This window comes from Hippichthys cyanospilos, chromosome 5, assembly GCF_059441005.1.
Source record: "Hippichthys cyanospilos isolate Australia breed blue-spotted pipefish chromosome 5, RoL_Hcya_1.0, whole genome shotgun sequence".
Classification (NCBI taxonomy): domain Eukaryota; kingdom Metazoa; phylum Chordata; class Actinopteri; order Syngnathiformes; family Syngnathidae; genus Hippichthys; species Hippichthys cyanospilos.
The window spans coordinates 1,875,271-1,893,180 of NC_142373.1; the positions used below are offsets into that span (position 1 = coordinate 1,875,271).

At 39.2% G+C, this 17,910-nt stretch overlaps 1 protein-coding gene and 1 long non-coding RNA gene across 5 annotated transcripts in view; one reads left to right on the top strand and one right to left on the bottom strand.

The window, feature by feature from the left end:
- LOC148423123 (diacylglycerol kinase eta-like) overlaps window positions 1–17,910 on the top strand; it is a 64,990-nt gene that overhangs the window by 32,332 nt on the left and 14,748 nt on the right. For both annotated transcript variants that reach the window (XM_088415636.1, XM_088415637.1), the window contains 16 exons: window positions 4,237–4,343; window positions 4,568–4,693; window positions 4,900–5,002; window positions 6,661–6,823; window positions 7,214–7,322; window positions 8,445–8,666; window positions 8,761–8,852; window positions 9,390–9,489; window positions 9,575–9,911; window positions 10,839–10,970; window positions 13,265–13,399; window positions 13,883–14,000; window positions 14,071–14,181; window positions 14,330–14,426; window positions 14,522–14,629; window positions 15,667–15,780. In XM_088415636.1, the coding sequence (XP_088271762.1) occupies window positions 4,237–4,343; window positions 4,568–4,693; window positions 4,900–5,002; window positions 6,661–6,823; window positions 7,214–7,322; window positions 8,445–8,666; window positions 8,761–8,852; window positions 9,390–9,489; window positions 9,575–9,911; window positions 10,839–10,970; window positions 13,265–13,399; window positions 13,883–14,000; window positions 14,071–14,181; window positions 14,330–14,426; window positions 14,522–14,629; window positions 15,667–15,780 (2,174 nt within the window). The remainder of the gene's footprint in view (window positions 1–4,236; window positions 4,344–4,567; window positions 4,694–4,899; window positions 5,003–6,660; window positions 6,824–7,213; window positions 7,323–8,444; window positions 8,667–8,760; window positions 8,853–9,389; window positions 9,490–9,574; window positions 9,912–10,838; window positions 10,971–13,264; window positions 13,400–13,882; window positions 14,001–14,070; window positions 14,182–14,329; window positions 14,427–14,521; window positions 14,630–15,666; window positions 15,781–17,910) is intronic.
- On the bottom strand, window positions 13,169–17,619 carry LOC148423124 (uncharacterized). Of its 3 annotated transcripts, XR_015865701.1 has the most exons (4): window positions 17,312–17,619; window positions 14,519–14,656; window positions 14,317–14,402; window positions 13,169–13,391 (listed from the first exon to the last, which is right to left on the bottom strand). It is a non-coding gene; the product is annotated as an uncharacterized LOC148423124 (long non-coding RNA). The 3 variants fall into 3 exon arrangements; XR_015865700.1 differs by having other exon boundaries at window positions 13,169–14,402; XR_015865702.1 differs by having other exon boundaries at window positions 13,169–14,402; window positions 14,497–14,656.

Genomic DNA, 17,910 nt, shown 5'->3' on the forward strand with positions numbered 1-17,910 from the left:
CACCATCCATGCATCTTTTCGCCTCCTCGTTTACTGACATTCCCGTGAGAATGGGTGCATGTGTTGGGCGCTGGTTGCATGTCTGAAGACTAATTGAATTTCTGTACATCTGTACTGTACATTTAACTAATGACACATTTACATCTTATGTTAACGGTGTTTCTGCACAGTGTTTCTTCTGTTTTTGACTGAGAGGATCAGTGATCTAAACAAAAGTATATATAAAAGTATTTATTCTTCTTAACTTCATCAAATGGGTTGTGAGTTTTTGCCAATAGAAGATATCGAACGACAGTTAAGAGCCATTGTTCCCGGCTATATAATGCGTCATTGTTTGCATTTTTTTTATACATATTTTACAGCCTATAGTGACATACTGTAAGTGGTATATGAGTGATGCAGTTGCTAATGTACAGCTATTTATTAAATAAAACTCAGGACGAGCAGGCGTTAATCTGCAACGCCTTGAAAAAAAAACACATTCTAGATTTTAAATCAGTGGATTTTTATCAGCCTCACAGTTCAGAGTCCCGAATTCAATTCCAGCTCACCTTCCGGTGTGGAGTTTGCATGTTCTCCCCGAGCTCGCGTGGGTTCTCTACAGGTACTACGGTTTCCTCTCACACTCCAAAAACATGCATGGCAGGTCTATTGGACATATTAAATTGTCCTTAGGAATGATTGGGTGCGTGACTAGTTCTTCGTCTCTGTGTGCCCTGCAATTGACTGGTGTCTCCTGCCTACTGCCCATAGTCAGCTGGGATAAGCACCAGCAAGCCTGCGATCCCTGTGAGGCTATAAGTGACTATATGAAACGAATGAAATTTAGCTAAGGACTAATCAATTTTGATGTTCTGGTGTACTTGACACCAATTTTAAATTATATCCAAAACGGACAACATTCAGGGACTCTTTTTGTTTCAAGATTAGAGCAAGTAACCTGTTGATTTTCTTAACAATATATGTGCCAGAATATATGCTTACTCTAACTGATGTTTAATTTAATATTGGCACATAGATATATACATATGACATTGTCATTCAACACTTTTGTCTGTGCAGCTTTTACTGCATCAGGTTAGTATGACTGTTCATTTACAAAATAAAGAAATAAAAAAGGTTAGATAAATTTTAATCGGTTTGATAAATGATAAGATTTTTCCATTCATCGAGTGAAAACGTGTTTTATTGTAGTGGAATGATCGCAGCCCGTTCCATTGGTAAAGGACAAACACGTGTGTGTGCACGTGCTTGTGTGAATTTGTGTGAAAGAGCGAAAGAGAGATGGTGACAAAGAGAGTTAAAAAGAGAAAGTGACAGGAGCCCACAAAATACACAAGTCTCCCATAGCAATCATCGACTCGGATTTCCCTTCGATTTCTTCAGAGGACTGTTGAGGCAGAGATTGATTTGTGCCCCATAACCACAAACGGGCTGGTGTATACACACACTCAGAAAACATGTGCACACACAATAAAGTCTCCGTTTCAGTGACACACAGAAAGGATGCTTTGGCTATCATGTTCCATGCACTTAGTGCTTCACTAATGCTTCCTAACAATGTTTAACAGTTGACCAGACTAAAACATTGATCACTTCTTCCGGATATCACTTTTCAGCGCAATTTTTGTTTGAGTTCACTCAATGACCATCATATGCGTTAATGTGAATTTTGTGGATGAGCGAAGGGGGGCAAGAGTTCTATTCATAATGGTTACCTTCATAGGAAGTTTTTGTAAAACATGATAATGAATGTTTCATTATAAGTGCAGCCTGCCTTTTGCACATTAAACTTGTGGTGCTTGATTGCTTCATGCATAAAACAATTGAATTTAATGTATTTCTTGCTTAACTGCATCGCACCCAAGAGATTCATACACTATGATGTTACAGACCTTCTAAAGTGACCAAAAATATAATGAGAAAATGGACATGACAAGAATAGAGTTTTGCTAGCAACTGTCAAGTAATGTATGTGAATGAAGACGCCAAAAGCATGAAAATTCGAGCTCACTTTCCAGCAGTGCAATGGTATGGAAGCATCTGCTGAATGTGCTGGAAAAGCAACTTACTTGCCCTTTGACCTGTAAATCAAATGTGTTTATTTGTACAGTATGTGCTCAAGTGTCTGTAGTCAGTTAGTGGCTAAATAATGCATGACACTGTGTTTAATAAATAGTCAACTTTCGTTTCAAAAGGGCTTTGCAGTTTGAAAATTACAAGCAAGATTTATGCAAGTGTGTTGCTCCTTAGTATATTGAAAATGACTTGAGAGGTTATTGAATCATAATGTATTGCTGGAAAGTGATGCAGTGCAGTCGTATACTACTGCAAAGTAGAACCAAGATGATAAACTTAATTGTAATAATTTAAGAAAATACGAGTTTGAGTATTGTTGGTCAATCCGGTGATTGGTGTTTGTCTTATTACTTCGGCAGCTGGGTGCGAGTTTGATTGACATTTTAACGTGCTCTCTTTTGCATAGTTCTAGCTGCTATTGGAAACTTGCCATCCAGCAGACTGCAATTATTATCAATTATTGCAATTATTGTCCTATGTTGTGCCCCATAATTTATTACACTACACTCTGTGTGCCTGGTTGTGCATATGCTGGTTCTGAATGTGATGTAGTAAATGTTGCGACATGACACCTATGAGTGTTGATATTTGCAAAACCCAGTGGCAATGGGCAAATAAGCACAATTTTCACTTCAAATGCCTGGCATTTGTACCTAATTGCGCAAACTGCAATGACTATGTCTGGAAATGTGCAGCCAGAATCGCTTAGCTCGCCTTTGGTCTGCTCACAGCATTAGATTTTGTGCGTGTGCTTAGTAATGTGACCTCTAATTGTTTTTCTCACTTATGTATTGGTCTCTCTTCCGTGACTTCTATGGTTTCAAATTCTACTTCACCAGTAGTGAGGTAGATATACGTGTCATCCATTTCTAGAGCAGCTTATCCTCACAAGGATCGCAGTGTTGCTGGTGCCTATCACAGCTGGCTTCAGGCAGTAGGCAAGGAACAACCTGAACTGGTTGTCAGCCTATCGCAGGGCACACAGAGAAGAACAACTATTGGCACACGCAGTCACATCAAAGGACAATTTAGAGTGTCCAGACAACTTGCATACTCCACACAGGAAGGTGAAAGTGAGCTGGATTTGAACTCAGGACTCTGAACTTTGAGGCAGATGTGCTGGAAGCAAATCAAATCGTTCAAATTTAAACACAGAGACGAACAACCATTCACACACCCAATCACACCAAAGGACAATTTAGTATGCCCAATACACTTGCCATGGATATTTCTTGGAGTGTGGGAGGAAACAAGAGTGCCCCGAGAGAACCTATGCGGGCTCGAGGAGAACATGCAAACTCCACACAGGAAGGGCGAGGCCTTGGATTTGAACTCGGGTCCCTGAACCACGAGGCCATATTAACCACTCTGCCACTGAGCCAACACATGTATCGTATTTTGCGCATTTTAAGGCGCGCCAAATTATAAGGCGCACCCTCATTTAAAGACATATTTTAAAACCCTTTCCATATATAAGGCGCACCGCAGTATAAGGCGCAACAGTAGAAGCAGTAAAACTTTATTATTAGATGACAAACCAGCTTTCTGACAATTCCATTCACTCCCAAAATGAATAAATAACTATCTCATATTTTATTTTATTCGTATTTCCGTGACAGTTTATCTTTTAACAGCAAGGTATAACATGTAGTGCAACATTTATGTCAGGGAACTTTTCCTCCAGTGCAATCACAATATAGTAATACTCAAAGTAAGAACAATAATAACTTAAATAATAACTCTAAACTCTCATTAGCATAATAACTCAATGTCAATATGACCAACCTTGTTCAACTGTAAACACACAAAGAAACAGGTAAAGCTTACTTTATCAGTTCATTCTCCATCTCCGAATCCCAACCTAAATATTGATCCATATATAAGGCGCACCGGATTATAAGGCGCACCATCAACTTTTAAAAAATATTAAAGCTTTTGGGTGCGCTTTATAGTTTGGGAAATATGGTAATACAGTATATGTAAATTAATCAGAGGTCAATGGTAGGATAAATGCAGCACTTTTTGTAAGCTATGATGGAAAGGTAATTTGTTGATGGACCAGATTCCCAGTAGCATAAATCATAGTCTTGACTCGATTTGTATTGCATATTACTGTCATAATATGCTTGAGTAAGCTTGTTTGTTTGCCCATTGCAGTGTGTAAATTCAAGGCCCACAAACGCTGCGCGGTTAGAGCCACTAACAACTGCAAATGGACCACATTGGCCTCCATTGGCAAGGACATCATTGAGGATGAGGATGGGGTAAGTGTGTCTATGTTGTCATAATTAAACAAAAATAATATTATAGTGTCGTCATTTATGCTGATCACACAATAATGATATAATCCTATTGTATAGCCATTTGTGCTGACCACACAGTGTCAAGCATTGGAAGTAAAACCTGTTTGCGTGTGTGTGTGTGTGTGTGTGTGTGGGTGGGTGGTTGGGTGTGTGCATGTGCGTGTGTGTGGGTTTGTGTTCAACAGATTGCGATGCCTCACCAGTGGCTGGAGGGCAACCTGCCCGTCAGTGCCAAGTGTGCCGTGTGTGACAAGACATGCGGCAGTGTGTTGAGGCTGCAGGACTGGCGCTGCCTCTGGTGTAAAGCCATGGTAGGACATCTGTAAATTAGGGTGGGGGGGGGGGGGGGGACATAAAAAATAAAACTAAGCTTACATTGTCCCTTCTCTCTGTACATACAGCATTCTTTTTATCTGTCTACCTATCAGTATGGTGAAGTGGCAGGCTGTCTACTATCAATTTTCTTCCACTTAAGTACTCTAAATGCGGTACTTACTTCACGTGTGTATGATTCCAGGTACACACAGCCTGCATGGACCTTTACCCTCGTAAGTGTCCCCTAGGTCAATGCAAAGTCTCCATCATCCCCCCAACGGCCCTGAACAGCATTGACTCAGATGGTAGGCAACACACACATGCACAACTTTAACGTCCCCTTGTATGTAGAGGTTCATTTTTCATGGTGAATTGTAAGATTAATCACTCATGCTCTGCCTGCACACCATGCTGACAGCTTTATGTTTTAGCTTCACCCATCTCTCTAGAATGAAAGTAAATAAAGCGATTGCCATGTAATTATTTTCTCAGGCAACTTTTTGAGTCAACTCTGCAAGCACGTGATACCGTATAACCAAACTTTAACACACTTCTATGTCCGTTGTTAGGCGCACTTTGAGAAAAATCCTCTAAAATACGTGATGTATTTTCAAAATAACTTTGAATGTTATCACCTGTGACCCTTAAAATTATACGGAAAGCAAGTTCATTTGCCTAGCACGAGCATGACCAAAAATGAGCAGTTATGTCTGCCTTTTTTTGATGTCACATTTAGAAAACCATCTTGTAAGAACCAAATAGGGCACGGGAGCATACTAAGCAACATAACTTCATCTCCATTGATAAAGTTTCATCCAATCATCTCCCAGAAGTCAGCAGCATTATCAAAATTCAGCTTATTTGTTGGTTTAGACTCGCAAATGTATTATGTCTTCCTCCTTGCAAAGCCAAAGTCATGCCAGCATATATATAATCACAGTCATATTCCTGAGGATGCAACACATTGCCAAAATTGCAGTTTAGCTTGTTGTCTCCCATTAATTGCAACCTGTCCAGTTCACCATACTGATCTTGGAGAATGACAGCAGCATACAGTATAAACGCAATTAATCTTGTGAGCGGCTGATGCTATTGCTCATACAATAATACACAATGCAAAATGTGTGTGTGTGGTCAGTCTAAACTTGTTTGTGTGTGTGTGCTTGCATTTTGCTAACCAGAGCTCATGTTAAACAAAGCCCTTCTCAGAGGGAATCACCACCTGACACAGACATAGACACGCAAACACACACACACACGCACCATCACCTACACACAATCACTACAGTGAATGTGTCAAAAGCCTAGCATCAGCGAATTTCTTGATGGCGACAGAGATAGGGGATGATTGGGAAATCCTATTGAACGGAAGAAGGATAAGTGGAAAGCTAAAAGGGGGTGAGTCACTTTGAATCCCTTCTCTCTCACTTCACATTTTCGCATGCCAGGGTCTCCGTGTGCCCCAATGCACGAGGGGGGGCTGTTCATAATTGGCTGGCGGGAGGGACGGCAGCACGTGCTGGAGCATCGTGACTACCCCATCCCTCCCTTGCTCCCTCTCCTCTCAGCCCCACCTCCATCCATCAATCCTTGAGAGAAAGAGACTGAAGAGATGGCAAAACACCATGAGTGGAATGCTTATTATAGAAGTCTAAAAATTAAGGATGGGTTGTTTTGGTATGCTCTACAATGGACTAAGTAATGGTTTAGTTGTTTTGTAATTTTACACATAGACATTCAAACATGATATGTATGTGTGTGTATATATATATATATATATATATATATATATATATATATATATATATATATATATATATATATATATATATATATATATGTATATGTGATGTGTGTGTGTGTGTGTGTGTGTGAAGTGAAATACAATTTACAAGATATTTATGCTTTGTGCTCTGTTTGCTTTTTTTTTTAATTTTAATTCTCTTCTTCAATTTCCAATCAGGCTTTTGGAAGGCCACCTGTCCCCCTTCCTGTGCCAGTCCTCTTTTGGTCTTCGTCAATTCCAAAAGCGGTGACAACCAAGGAGTCAAGTTCCTACGACGCTTTAAACAGCTGCTCAACCCAGCACAAGTTTTCGACCTCGTCAATGGCGGCCCACATCTTGGGTGAGCATGACAAACTGAAAGACGGGTTCATTACATGTACTTGCATAATGCGATGGAATCTCATAATAAAAGTGTTTCTCAAATCTAAGGTTTTTCTAAAGGTTTAATTTTCAATGAAGCTCTGTTATTGTTAAATATTTCCTTATGCAAGTGTGCAGTACCTAATGCAGTGTCTCAATAACATTTTTATTGAATTATGTAGACACATAGAATATATATATATATATATATATATATATATATATATATATATATATATATATATATATATATATATATATATATATATATATATATATATATATATATATATATATATATATATTGTATACAACTACCAATTAATAAAATGTTTCAAATAATAATGCACATACTCAATGTTTCTTTCAGTCTCCGCCTATTTCAGAAGTTTGACAACTTCCGAATCCTAGTGTGTGGTGGTGACGGCAGTGTGGGCTGGGTGCTATCGGAGATTGACAAACTCAACCTACACAAGCAGGTAATGAAATGATTGTCATCCAGTTCAAAGAACATATGCACCTCAAATTTTCCGGCAAGAAAATATTAAGGGTATATCAGAAATTAATTAATTATTTAAGAAAATTAAAGCAGTTTCTAAACAAACTAGCATCATCTGCAGAGCCATGTAAGCAGCCTTTTAGATGGCGTTAATTAGTTTCTGTCTTGCTATAAAATATGAGATTTTTTTTCACCTCGCTTTTACTTGACCTAATTTATATTCTGTAGAATATATGAAAAATGTGCACATAACAGCTTTACTCTCATTACTGTAGCTCTGTGAAAATTAACAATGTAAGCAAATCCATCAAAGTTAGACCCTTTTTTTCCATGGCCTAAATTATCAAGATATAGTAAAATTTTATCATTATAAAAACTATTTAAATAATACATTGAACCCATTACAGTGAACCCCGCATATTCCGCAACTGCGGTTTCACCCATTAGCGAAATTTTTTTTTTTTCCAACAACTGATCAAAGTATGCTTAAGGTTTTAAAAAGTCCCAAATTTTCCATCACATCTCATATTATAAAATTCAGTATAAAAATGCTATTTTTGTGCTAAAATGGACCATTGTTATCATACCATAAGGCAGAGTGGAGTCTCAATAAAAAAAAACTTCTATTTCCATGTATAGAATGCATCAGGTTATAAGGCGCATCAAGTTATAAGGAACATTACTATACATAAGAGGAAACTAACAGTACAGCAGATAAGTCAAATATTTTTATGAAAATAGACAGGTGTACGCTACCATATTCTTCAACGTAAATTCAGTAGAAAGATGACGAACTGAAAAACCGACATCCATATATAAGGTGAACCTGATATCAGGTGCATTCTCGATTTTTGAGAAATTTAAAGGATTTTGAGTGTGCCTTATAGCCTGACAAACACGATGTTATATAATATTTGCTTTGACTTGTGGCATCTTAAGACAATTTGTAAAATTTTGGGGTGGGTTTCCATTCCACAATGATTGTTGTGGCAGCAATTAGACAGTTTTATTACCCAGTTAAGGCCCTCAACAAATTTGGCACAGCTGTTGCACAAAATGTTTTTATGTGACTCCATTTCAACGCTCTTGCAATGCCTTCCAGTGCCAGCTGGGAGTGCTGCCGCTGGGCACGGGCAACGACCTGGCGCGCGTGCTGGGCTGGGGCCCGTCATGCGACGATGACACGCAGCTACCGCAAACCCTGGAGAAGCTGGAGCGTGCTAGCACTAAGATGCTGGACCGCTGGAGCATCATGACCTATGAGATCAAGATTCCTCCCAAGCACAGCTGCTCCGCCACGCCCGACAGTGGAGACGGCTGCCAGGTAGTGTATGCCTTAGACACCAACATACATGTAGCTTCATTAGATTATGATACACAAATGAAATATGGTAAATGATCATGTACCTGCACTCCAGTTTCACATTTCAGCTTACGAAGATTCCGTGGCAGCTCATCTCACGAAGATCCTCAACTCAGAGCAACACTCTGTGGTCATCTCCTCCGCCAAGTAAGTGACTCACTAAGATGCATTGATCAGGCTTGTGTAACTGGATGCAAATTGGCAATAAAATGTGATTATTTGTATCTATTTGTACTATACTGCTGTAAAAACCTAAACAGCTATCCATTTGCTGTACTTTTAAACATACTGTACCTTTTCAAGTACAAAGCAATCCATGTATGTGTAAGGCGGCTATTCGTGTTTTGCAGACAAAAGTCAAAATACTTAGTTGTACAGCTTCAAATCTATCGTTAGTAATCATCAGATAAGGCAATCAAAATCAATTGCTTGGATTGTTTTGTTTTTTTTCTCCCTTTGGTTCATGTTTGCTTCTTTTTGCTAGGCAAAAGAGTTGAGTTATACGTGTAGTTTAGGGCAAAGAAAAAATATAGCACCCAATAAAAGTAGCACACTACTTTATTAATATCTGTGAGGTAGAACATGGGTATTTCTTGTCTATATTTGGGGTAGGATAGCCCCTGAGGCGCATGGTAATTTTTTAAACTTTTTCACTATTTTTGATACAGACGCTTTTTTTTTCAGGATCCTGTGTGAAACAGTTAAGGATTTTGTCGCCAAAGTAGGGAAAGCCTATGAAAAAAGCACAGAGAATTCCGAGGAATGTGACTCCATGTCTCTCAAGGTACGTCAAGGCAAAAGCCCTCAGAGTCACAGCATTAGGTACACCTACATTGATTGCATTCTGCTTGCCTGTCAATTCCTGACAGTGTGCCGTCCTGAATGAGAAACTGGAGTCTCTCCTGCAAACGCTCAACACGGAGTGCCAGGCCTTGCCTACGCTGCCCCTTGCCACACCTCCTATCGTGGAGGAAGAACAGGAGGGAGAGGAGGTGGTGGCTGGTGAAGAGGAGAAACCGGAAGTGGACGCCGCCAGCGAGGAGAGCCTGGTGGCGTTGAAGGAGAAGCTTGAAGAAGAGGAGACGGAAAAAGGGGGCAGCGATGGCGCTTTCCCGCAGGCGCTTTTCAAAAGTCGGGAGCAGCTGATGTTGAGAGCCAACAGTCTGAAGAAAGCCTTGCGGCAGATCATAGAGCAAGCCGAAAGAGGTAACTTTTGAGCAATTTAACTGACATAAAAATCAAGTTAACCTAAACTGTGACTAAAGTCAAATTAAACAAATTGTTTGTTAAAGACGCACATCAGAAACATAATTTTCAGATGCACGGTCAGTAATACTGTCACTTAATGGTCTTTTATGCACATTGTTTTTGGAATATGCACCACTGAGAATAGCACGACATCTCAGCAATTATTAGGCAGGGTACATCCTGAAATGGTTGCCAGCCAATCGCAGGGCACGCAAAGACAAACAATCAGTCACACTCACAAAAACAAATGTTAAATTCTAAATTCATCATTTAGAGTGTGCAATATATCTACCATACATGTTTTGGGAAATGTGGGAAGAAATCAAAGTGGGAAGAAACCCACACAAGCACAGGTAGAACAGACAAACTCCACATGGGAATACCAGAACCAACAGAGTCTATGCAATGTGATGTCACCATGAAGAGGGGAGCGGAGCCAAACAGGAGAATGGCACAAAGTAGCAACGAAAAGATTCTCGAAAAAACCCTTTTTTAATATCAAGAATAGATAGTGCTTCTTATAATTCAGCGCACCCTATTTATAGTGTAAATTACGGCTTTTCAGTTCACCATTTCAATTCAAATTTCACCCTATTCACAGTATATTTTATTTGCCATAAAAGGTTTCACAAAGATTATGTTTCATAATCTAGTGCACCGATTGCAAGAAAAAAAAACATTCATTGATATATTGCTAATAATTTGGTGCGCCTCAGGGTTTGAAAAATCTTATTATAAATGCATGTTTATCTTATTTTATTGTACTCATTTATGATAATTAAAAAATATTATTATACTGTTTTGATTATTATATTTTAGTTGTTGATTGTTGTTTTTAAATACCATTTCTTGTAGTGCGTACATATGTGCCTTTTGTATGTTCAGTGGTAGACGAGCAGAACGCCAACATGGACGTGTCAGAGCCAACGTCCCCGCTTGAGTTCCGCAAGGACAGTGAGGATGAGAACCGGGACAGCGAGAAAGATGAAGACACCAAGGAGCTAGAGGCCCTAGCGCGTACGTTTTGTGTGTATGCTTCACCATGGAAAAAAAAAAGTTGTTTTTAAAGATGTTTGCAAGATGTTCCTCACAATAACAACATAAAACATGATGTGGGATTCAGGAGGGAATAACACAGCACTTGCTTTTCCCCATTGTGCTGACGCAGGTTGCGTTTCCTGTCATATATACCAAACACATAAAGTTTTAAGCCTCAACCCCATCTGTATTTGCCACCATGTCAATATCTGTGTGCAACATTCTTTACATATTACACTCCCAGTTCTCATTATACATATTAAAGGAATAAACTCTAAAGACAAAATTAGACATCAAGGAGAATATTCATCAAACACTGAGCATGAATTACATATAGGTGTTATTAATATAATTCTGTGTGTGCACATTCACACCAGTGTGTGGCCTGCAGGATGCAGAAGTTCTTCCTGTTTATAAGGCAGCCGCTTCCTTCCTTCCTTCCACTCATTTTGCAGCCAGTCAAATTCAAGAACGTGAGTGATATAAGGAAAACTTTTGTCTCAGAGTTTCTTCCTAATAGACATACAATACAAGTAAATAGAACTAGTCTAATCCAGGGCTGAAAATTCAGCATCAAAATAAGATCTAATGACTCTGATGGCCGAATCCGACCCACCATATCGTTTTATGTGGCCGTTCGAAAGCAAATCATGTCAGTTTCCATGATCCCCTGCTAAATTCATTTCCAAAATACTAACTTGTATAGTAAATAATGAAGTTGAGATTTTCCAATATGTTTTGGTTAGTTTTGTTACAACAACTTATCAACAATACAACAATAAATACAACAATAAATCAACAAACTCTTATCCCTTAGTTCTGATTTTAAAATGTCTAAAGTCATCAGTTTGTTTAAACCAAGTCAATTTTAAAATCAGACTTGGTTTCCCCATCTTATCGGCCCACTGAGGGAAGTTGTAGCTACAAAATAGCCCGTGACACAAATGATTTTAACACCCCTTGTTTAGAGGGAAAAATTTGGGAGGGGAGAAAATTGTATTTAAAAAAAATCCAAATCCTAATTTTGCTAAACACCTTAAAATGTGTTTATTAGAACAACTTTTCTCAGCAACAAATGCTTCTGTTGGTCAAAAATGTTTCTAGTTTAGATAAGGATCGACACAAGGGTGTCAAATTTACGACCTGCAGGCCGATTCTGGCCAGCAAACAGGTTTGTCCCGGCCTGCGATGTGATTTTGTAAAGTATAAAATTGAGCTGAATTTTCTCATAAATAAAAATTTGAAATGTTTTATAATTAATAGTAATTTTAATGTTTATGATTAAATTTGACCTTTTGTTTGTACTATTTTGGACAGTATTAAAAAAAGAATATGAAATTTAAAGCTGTTGTTTTAAAGTTATATGAATATATACCATGATTTTATTGGTCTGGGCCACTTGAGAATACATTTTCCTCCATGCAGCCCGCATTATAGGAAACCAAACCTCGAGGACTGGAGTCGACACCTATGCTTTAGAGCATGGGTCGGCAATCTTTAACATTTAAAGAGCCATTTTGACCCGGTTTCCACGGATAAGACAACACTTGGAGCTGAAAACATTTTATTATATCTAAAATGTAGATGCTTATTGGGTGGAAGCAGACAGAATCAGTTGGGTGTTAACATTCAGAGGAGTTGCTTACAGCAGCTTTTGTTAACCAAGATCGTACCACATTATTTTCATTAAAAGAAGCAAGCAGACCGAACCAACGTCTGAATTCATCTGTGTTCACAAACAGAGGCATTAAGATTTTTATTCAGTGTTAAGAATTATTCAAGCGCTCCAGTTTGGATTGTTCATCTGCTCGCGTTATCATATTTTGAAAAATCTGCTTTTAATGTGGAAGGTCGTGCTGTATTTCCAGTCTACGTTCTCCATTTATTTAGCGTTTAGCGGTGCTCGTTTGAGCCATCTTGGTTTCAATATACTGACCCAACGTTTGAGTCCATCCGTTCACACGCAGGGCCATTACGATGACATTATTTTGTGTCTTACCCCACAGCGGCAGGTCGCTAACCTCCGCTCTAGAGGTAGTGGTTTGACTAACATTATAGTAACTTTCTTGGCAGTCACAGAAGTATGTAAAGAAATTGTTCTGTTTACATTGAAACATAAAACTGAACAGTGACCTTGTCTTTATTGAACATATGAGTATATAAGCACACAGCGGAGGATCATTTTAACCTTTATTGTTATGCAAAGATTTAAGTGCTAAAAATCTAAACAAAGATGTGTATGCGTGTGTGTGTATGTGTGTGTGGGTGTGTAGCGGTGAAGAGTGTGTGTTCTCCCACAGAGAGAAGGGTGAGTCGCAGCACTCAGTCGTACAGTTCCTTCAGCATTACACCATTTACCACCAGCAAAGAGAACCTGCCCGTACTCAACACACGCATCATCTGTCCAGGTATGCACACACACACACACACACACACACACACATGCACATAAAGACCTATGCTTGAAATGTACACCAGCAGCAAATAACACACAACGAGACACTCATGAATACAAATATACATGCAAAAACATGCGCATGCTCTTATGAATTAAATGTTCTCAAGTTACCCTTATACTGTATGTTCTTATTCACAATAATTGGGATACTGCCAAACATTATTTGCAACACTTTTTTTCCATAAATCTTTACTAGTGTTTACATTATTAAATGATGAATTCTACAACATTCCCAGGAAATACAGTAATGTCCCACCATTGGTGAGCCATTTGAAAGACTGAAACCAAAGCACACAGTAGCACACGAAATAATACGCATACACAGAAGTGGCAAACATACTCACACTGTACTTACTACCTTGAGTTGATCTCATTAGCTTAATTGGCCATCAGTGACCTGCGTGTTCATATGTGTTTGTGTGCATGGGTTTAGGGCTGAGGGCTGGCCTGGCAGCCTCTATAGCAGGAAGTTCCATCATTAGCAAGATGCTGCTGGCCAACATCGACCCCTTTGGTGCCACCTCCTTCATTGACCCTGATCTGGACTCACTGTAAGAACTGAATCGCTTCAAAAGGTTTGTGTGCGTGTGGAAGTAATCGTATGCCTTTCTCCTCTCTCAGAGAGGGCTACATGGAGAAATGTGTGATGAACAACTACTTTGGCATCGGACTTGACGCTAAGATCTCTTTGGAGTTCAACAATAAGAGAGAGGAACATCCAGAAAAATGCAGGTGTGATAGGATTTTGTATTTTTCTTTTCTCATTTGCACAAGCTTGAATCGGGAATCACACGACCTTGTTTTGAGCCAAGGTCCAAAATGTGAGAAAATGTCATCTTTAAGGAAAAAACGTAAAAATAAATTTACTGTTATTTCACAGGAGTCGCACCAAGAACATGATGTGGTATGGCGTCTTGGGCACCAAGGAGCTCCTCCAAAGGACCTACAAGAATCTGGAGCAGAAGGTCCAATTGGAGGTGAGACAAGGAGGAGCCTTGAGTGAATATATGTCATTGGTTCTAAGATCTTAAAAATGATTGTCTTAACTAATGAATGAATTAACTCCAACCAGTGTGACGGCCAGTACATCCCTCTGCCCAGCCTCCAAGGAATCGCTGTATTAAACATTCCCAGCTACGCTGGTGGGACCAACTTCTGGGGCGGCACCAAGGAGGATGATGTGAGTCCACTTCAAATGAATGTTCCACTGCGAAGAGAAAAAAAGGAAAGAAAAATATGTTATGAAAGCTGTCAAGACCTGGCAGAACTCCAGGATCTCCTTCAATGTGGCCCTGATAGCCATGAAGACAGTAACAGTATATCCGTACTTGTCAAGTCCCGTAGAATTAAAGAGTATCTGTGTTCACACACACATGCACACAAATACCCAAAAGTGAGCCCCTATAGATATCAACCTTGGACGCACACACATTCTATAAGATTTGGTGTTATGTAACTGCTCTTGTGGAAAAAGGTGAAGGGGTGAGGAGATGTTAGCACAACAACAGTTAGCATAGCAATTTTCATTTGAAAATACATGGTAACATCTCGTCTGTAATTATCTACCTGCAGATTCTAACGTAACCAGACAACTTTCAAGTTTTATTGACTTTTTCCATTCATCCATTTTCTACCCGAAATGTCCTGGTACTGAGTTGACTTTTAGACGAGAAGCAGGTTACATTCCTAACTTGTTGCCAGCCTATCACATGGCATATACTGATACAACCTTTTCCACTGACGTTCACACCTTCAGACATTTAGGCGTGCTCAATTAATTTAAAATGCATACATTTGTAATCTTGGAGGCAGCTTGAGTACATGAAAAAAAAAATAATGCAAGCACAGGAGAACTCACAAATAAAATGATAACGCATTATAAATAATGTAGAAGGTAAAAACATTGTTGTTTTGTGTCACGTTTAAGGCACTCAGAATGTAAATGCTCCCCGAGATCATTGCGTTCTGGCTCTATCTAGTGGCCATGGCGTTCCTGTACATGAACGTTTCTCAACGAGCTCCAGCACAAGAAATACATATATGCCACTGTTATGAACATACACAAACATATACAGTATATATGCTTAGATTTGATTGACAGAAAATCGAGCGAAACCTAGTTATTTTGGGCTTCGGGTGAAAAAAAAACGTGTGTATTCTTATTTCCACGTATTTTGGACCCAGTGTAATTGATGATGAATCTCTCATACTGTGCAGATTTTCTGTGCTCCGTCATTTGATGATAAAATCCTGGAAGTGGTGGCTGTGTTTGGGAGCATGCAGATGGCTGTTTCTAGAGTCATTAAGCTACAACATCATCGCATAGCGCAGGTGAGATCACGCAAATCCATTGTAACACTCTGTTTACAGAAAGAAAATGCTCTCCTAGAAATATGAGGGAAAAATACAATATTTGTGGTGGCCAGAATGTGGTCACCAGAATCCACCCTCTGCTGTAGCACAAAACTACTCAACTTTGATTCGACCAAGCACCCAATCCAAAAGATGCTACAAACTGTGTAGATACTGAAATATTGATAATCTCATCTCACTTAAACATACATGTATTCCAATTGTATGAATTGCAATTGGTGATTACCTATGTTACCGTAAATCCCCAAATATAAGACACCTGTGTATAAGACACACCCTTATTTTGGGGGTCAAATTCTGGTATTTTCTATGTTATCATCAATAAGATGTTCTAACACTTTGGCAACAATGTAAAAACTAGAGGAAAATAGAATAAATCTCATCCTGTGTAATTTCTTCATATTTTCTTGTGTTCATATCCGTAAGTTATGTACAGTATTTGCTGCGCGTTAAGTGTGTTTTAGATTTCACATATTATGAGTGTTCATTGTGCGCGCAAAGCAATTGTTTTTCCTTTTGACTCGCGACGCAGCTTGAGGTAATTTACCATAAATACCCAAAGTTGCGCACCATCTGTGTTCCACCAACTTTATGATTTTCTGTATATGCCAAAAGACCGCAATTACCTTTCAGTGTTTGCTCACCACCACACTCCTAATTGAATCAGCTGGAGACAACTTCTGCTAACATAAGCTGCTTTTAGCCACAAGAGGCACTTGATGCTAACAAACAACTGATGCCCCCCTCTAGCTCGTCCCATTACGGTAATTATTTGAAGTAATAAGACGGACCATATAAAAATGCACATTTGTGCGCCAAAACTCGCCTTATAGTCCCAGTGGATCCCCGCTATACAAAATTAATTTGTTCTAGGGTTGGGATCGTAAGGCAAAATCGTCGTATGATGGGCAATAGAAACCTATGATAATTACCGTAATTTCTGGACTATAGAGTGCACCTGATTATAAGCCGCAACCCACTACATTTTAAAGGAAAACCGATTTTGTACATACACAAGCCGCACCTGCATACAAGCCGCATGTGCCCACATTAAAACATGTAAAAATATTTACAAAGAAAGACGGTACACAGAGAGAGTTTTCAAAGTTTTAATAATATAACTTAACATTAATAATATAACTTTCTTCCCAAACGGTGCCTGTGGCAGGGCAGTAAAACGGTAGCAACATGGTAGCAACACGCTAGCAACATGGTAGCAACACGCTAGCGGCATGGTAGCGACACGCTAGTAACACAATATAACAGGTCTGGTAAAGCAGGTCTGGTAAAAGAACATACTGGTAAAAATCACGGCAAGCCGTCTTCATCTTCCTCCTTTGAACTGAAGCCTGTGACAGGGCAGTAAAACGGTAGCAACATGATAGCAACACGCTAGCAACATGGTAGCAACACGCTAGCAGCATGGTAGCAACACGCTAGTAACACAGTATAACAGGTCTGGTAAAACAGGCCTGGTAAAAGAACATACTGGTAAAAATCACGGTAAGCCGTCTTCATCTTCCTCCTTTGAACTGAAGCCATCAAAGTCATCTTCCTCAGTGTCGGAATGAAACTGTTATATAGACGTCGTCACACACTCCCTGGTCATCCAATTCTCCCATTCAACACGGAGCGCCACTTTAAATGCACGATTCACACTAATGTCAAGCGGCTGCAAATACTTCGTTGTGCCCCCAGGAATCACAGCTGGAATTGAGTTTGTCCTGCGTCATATGCCTTTCTTTTTGCATTTTCCATGATGAGGGTATGTTCACGCTAATTTAATTTTTGCACAAGACAGGAAGTTGCAGTTTTCCTCGACACATATATTCCACTGGTCTTAATCTTACCTTTTCTACTCGAGCGCCCCTAGCGGCCGTTAGAAAAATTACATAAATTGGCCGCATCACTGAATAAGCCGCAGGGTTGAAAGTTTTGGAAAAAAGTAGCGGCTTATAGTCCGGAATTTACGGTAGCTAATACATGCAAAACCCCTGGTAAAAACATCTAAATTGTATATACATATTAAAAATTGGTAACAAAACAGTATAGTAAGTGCTACTTATACGTATATAATATACATGTATA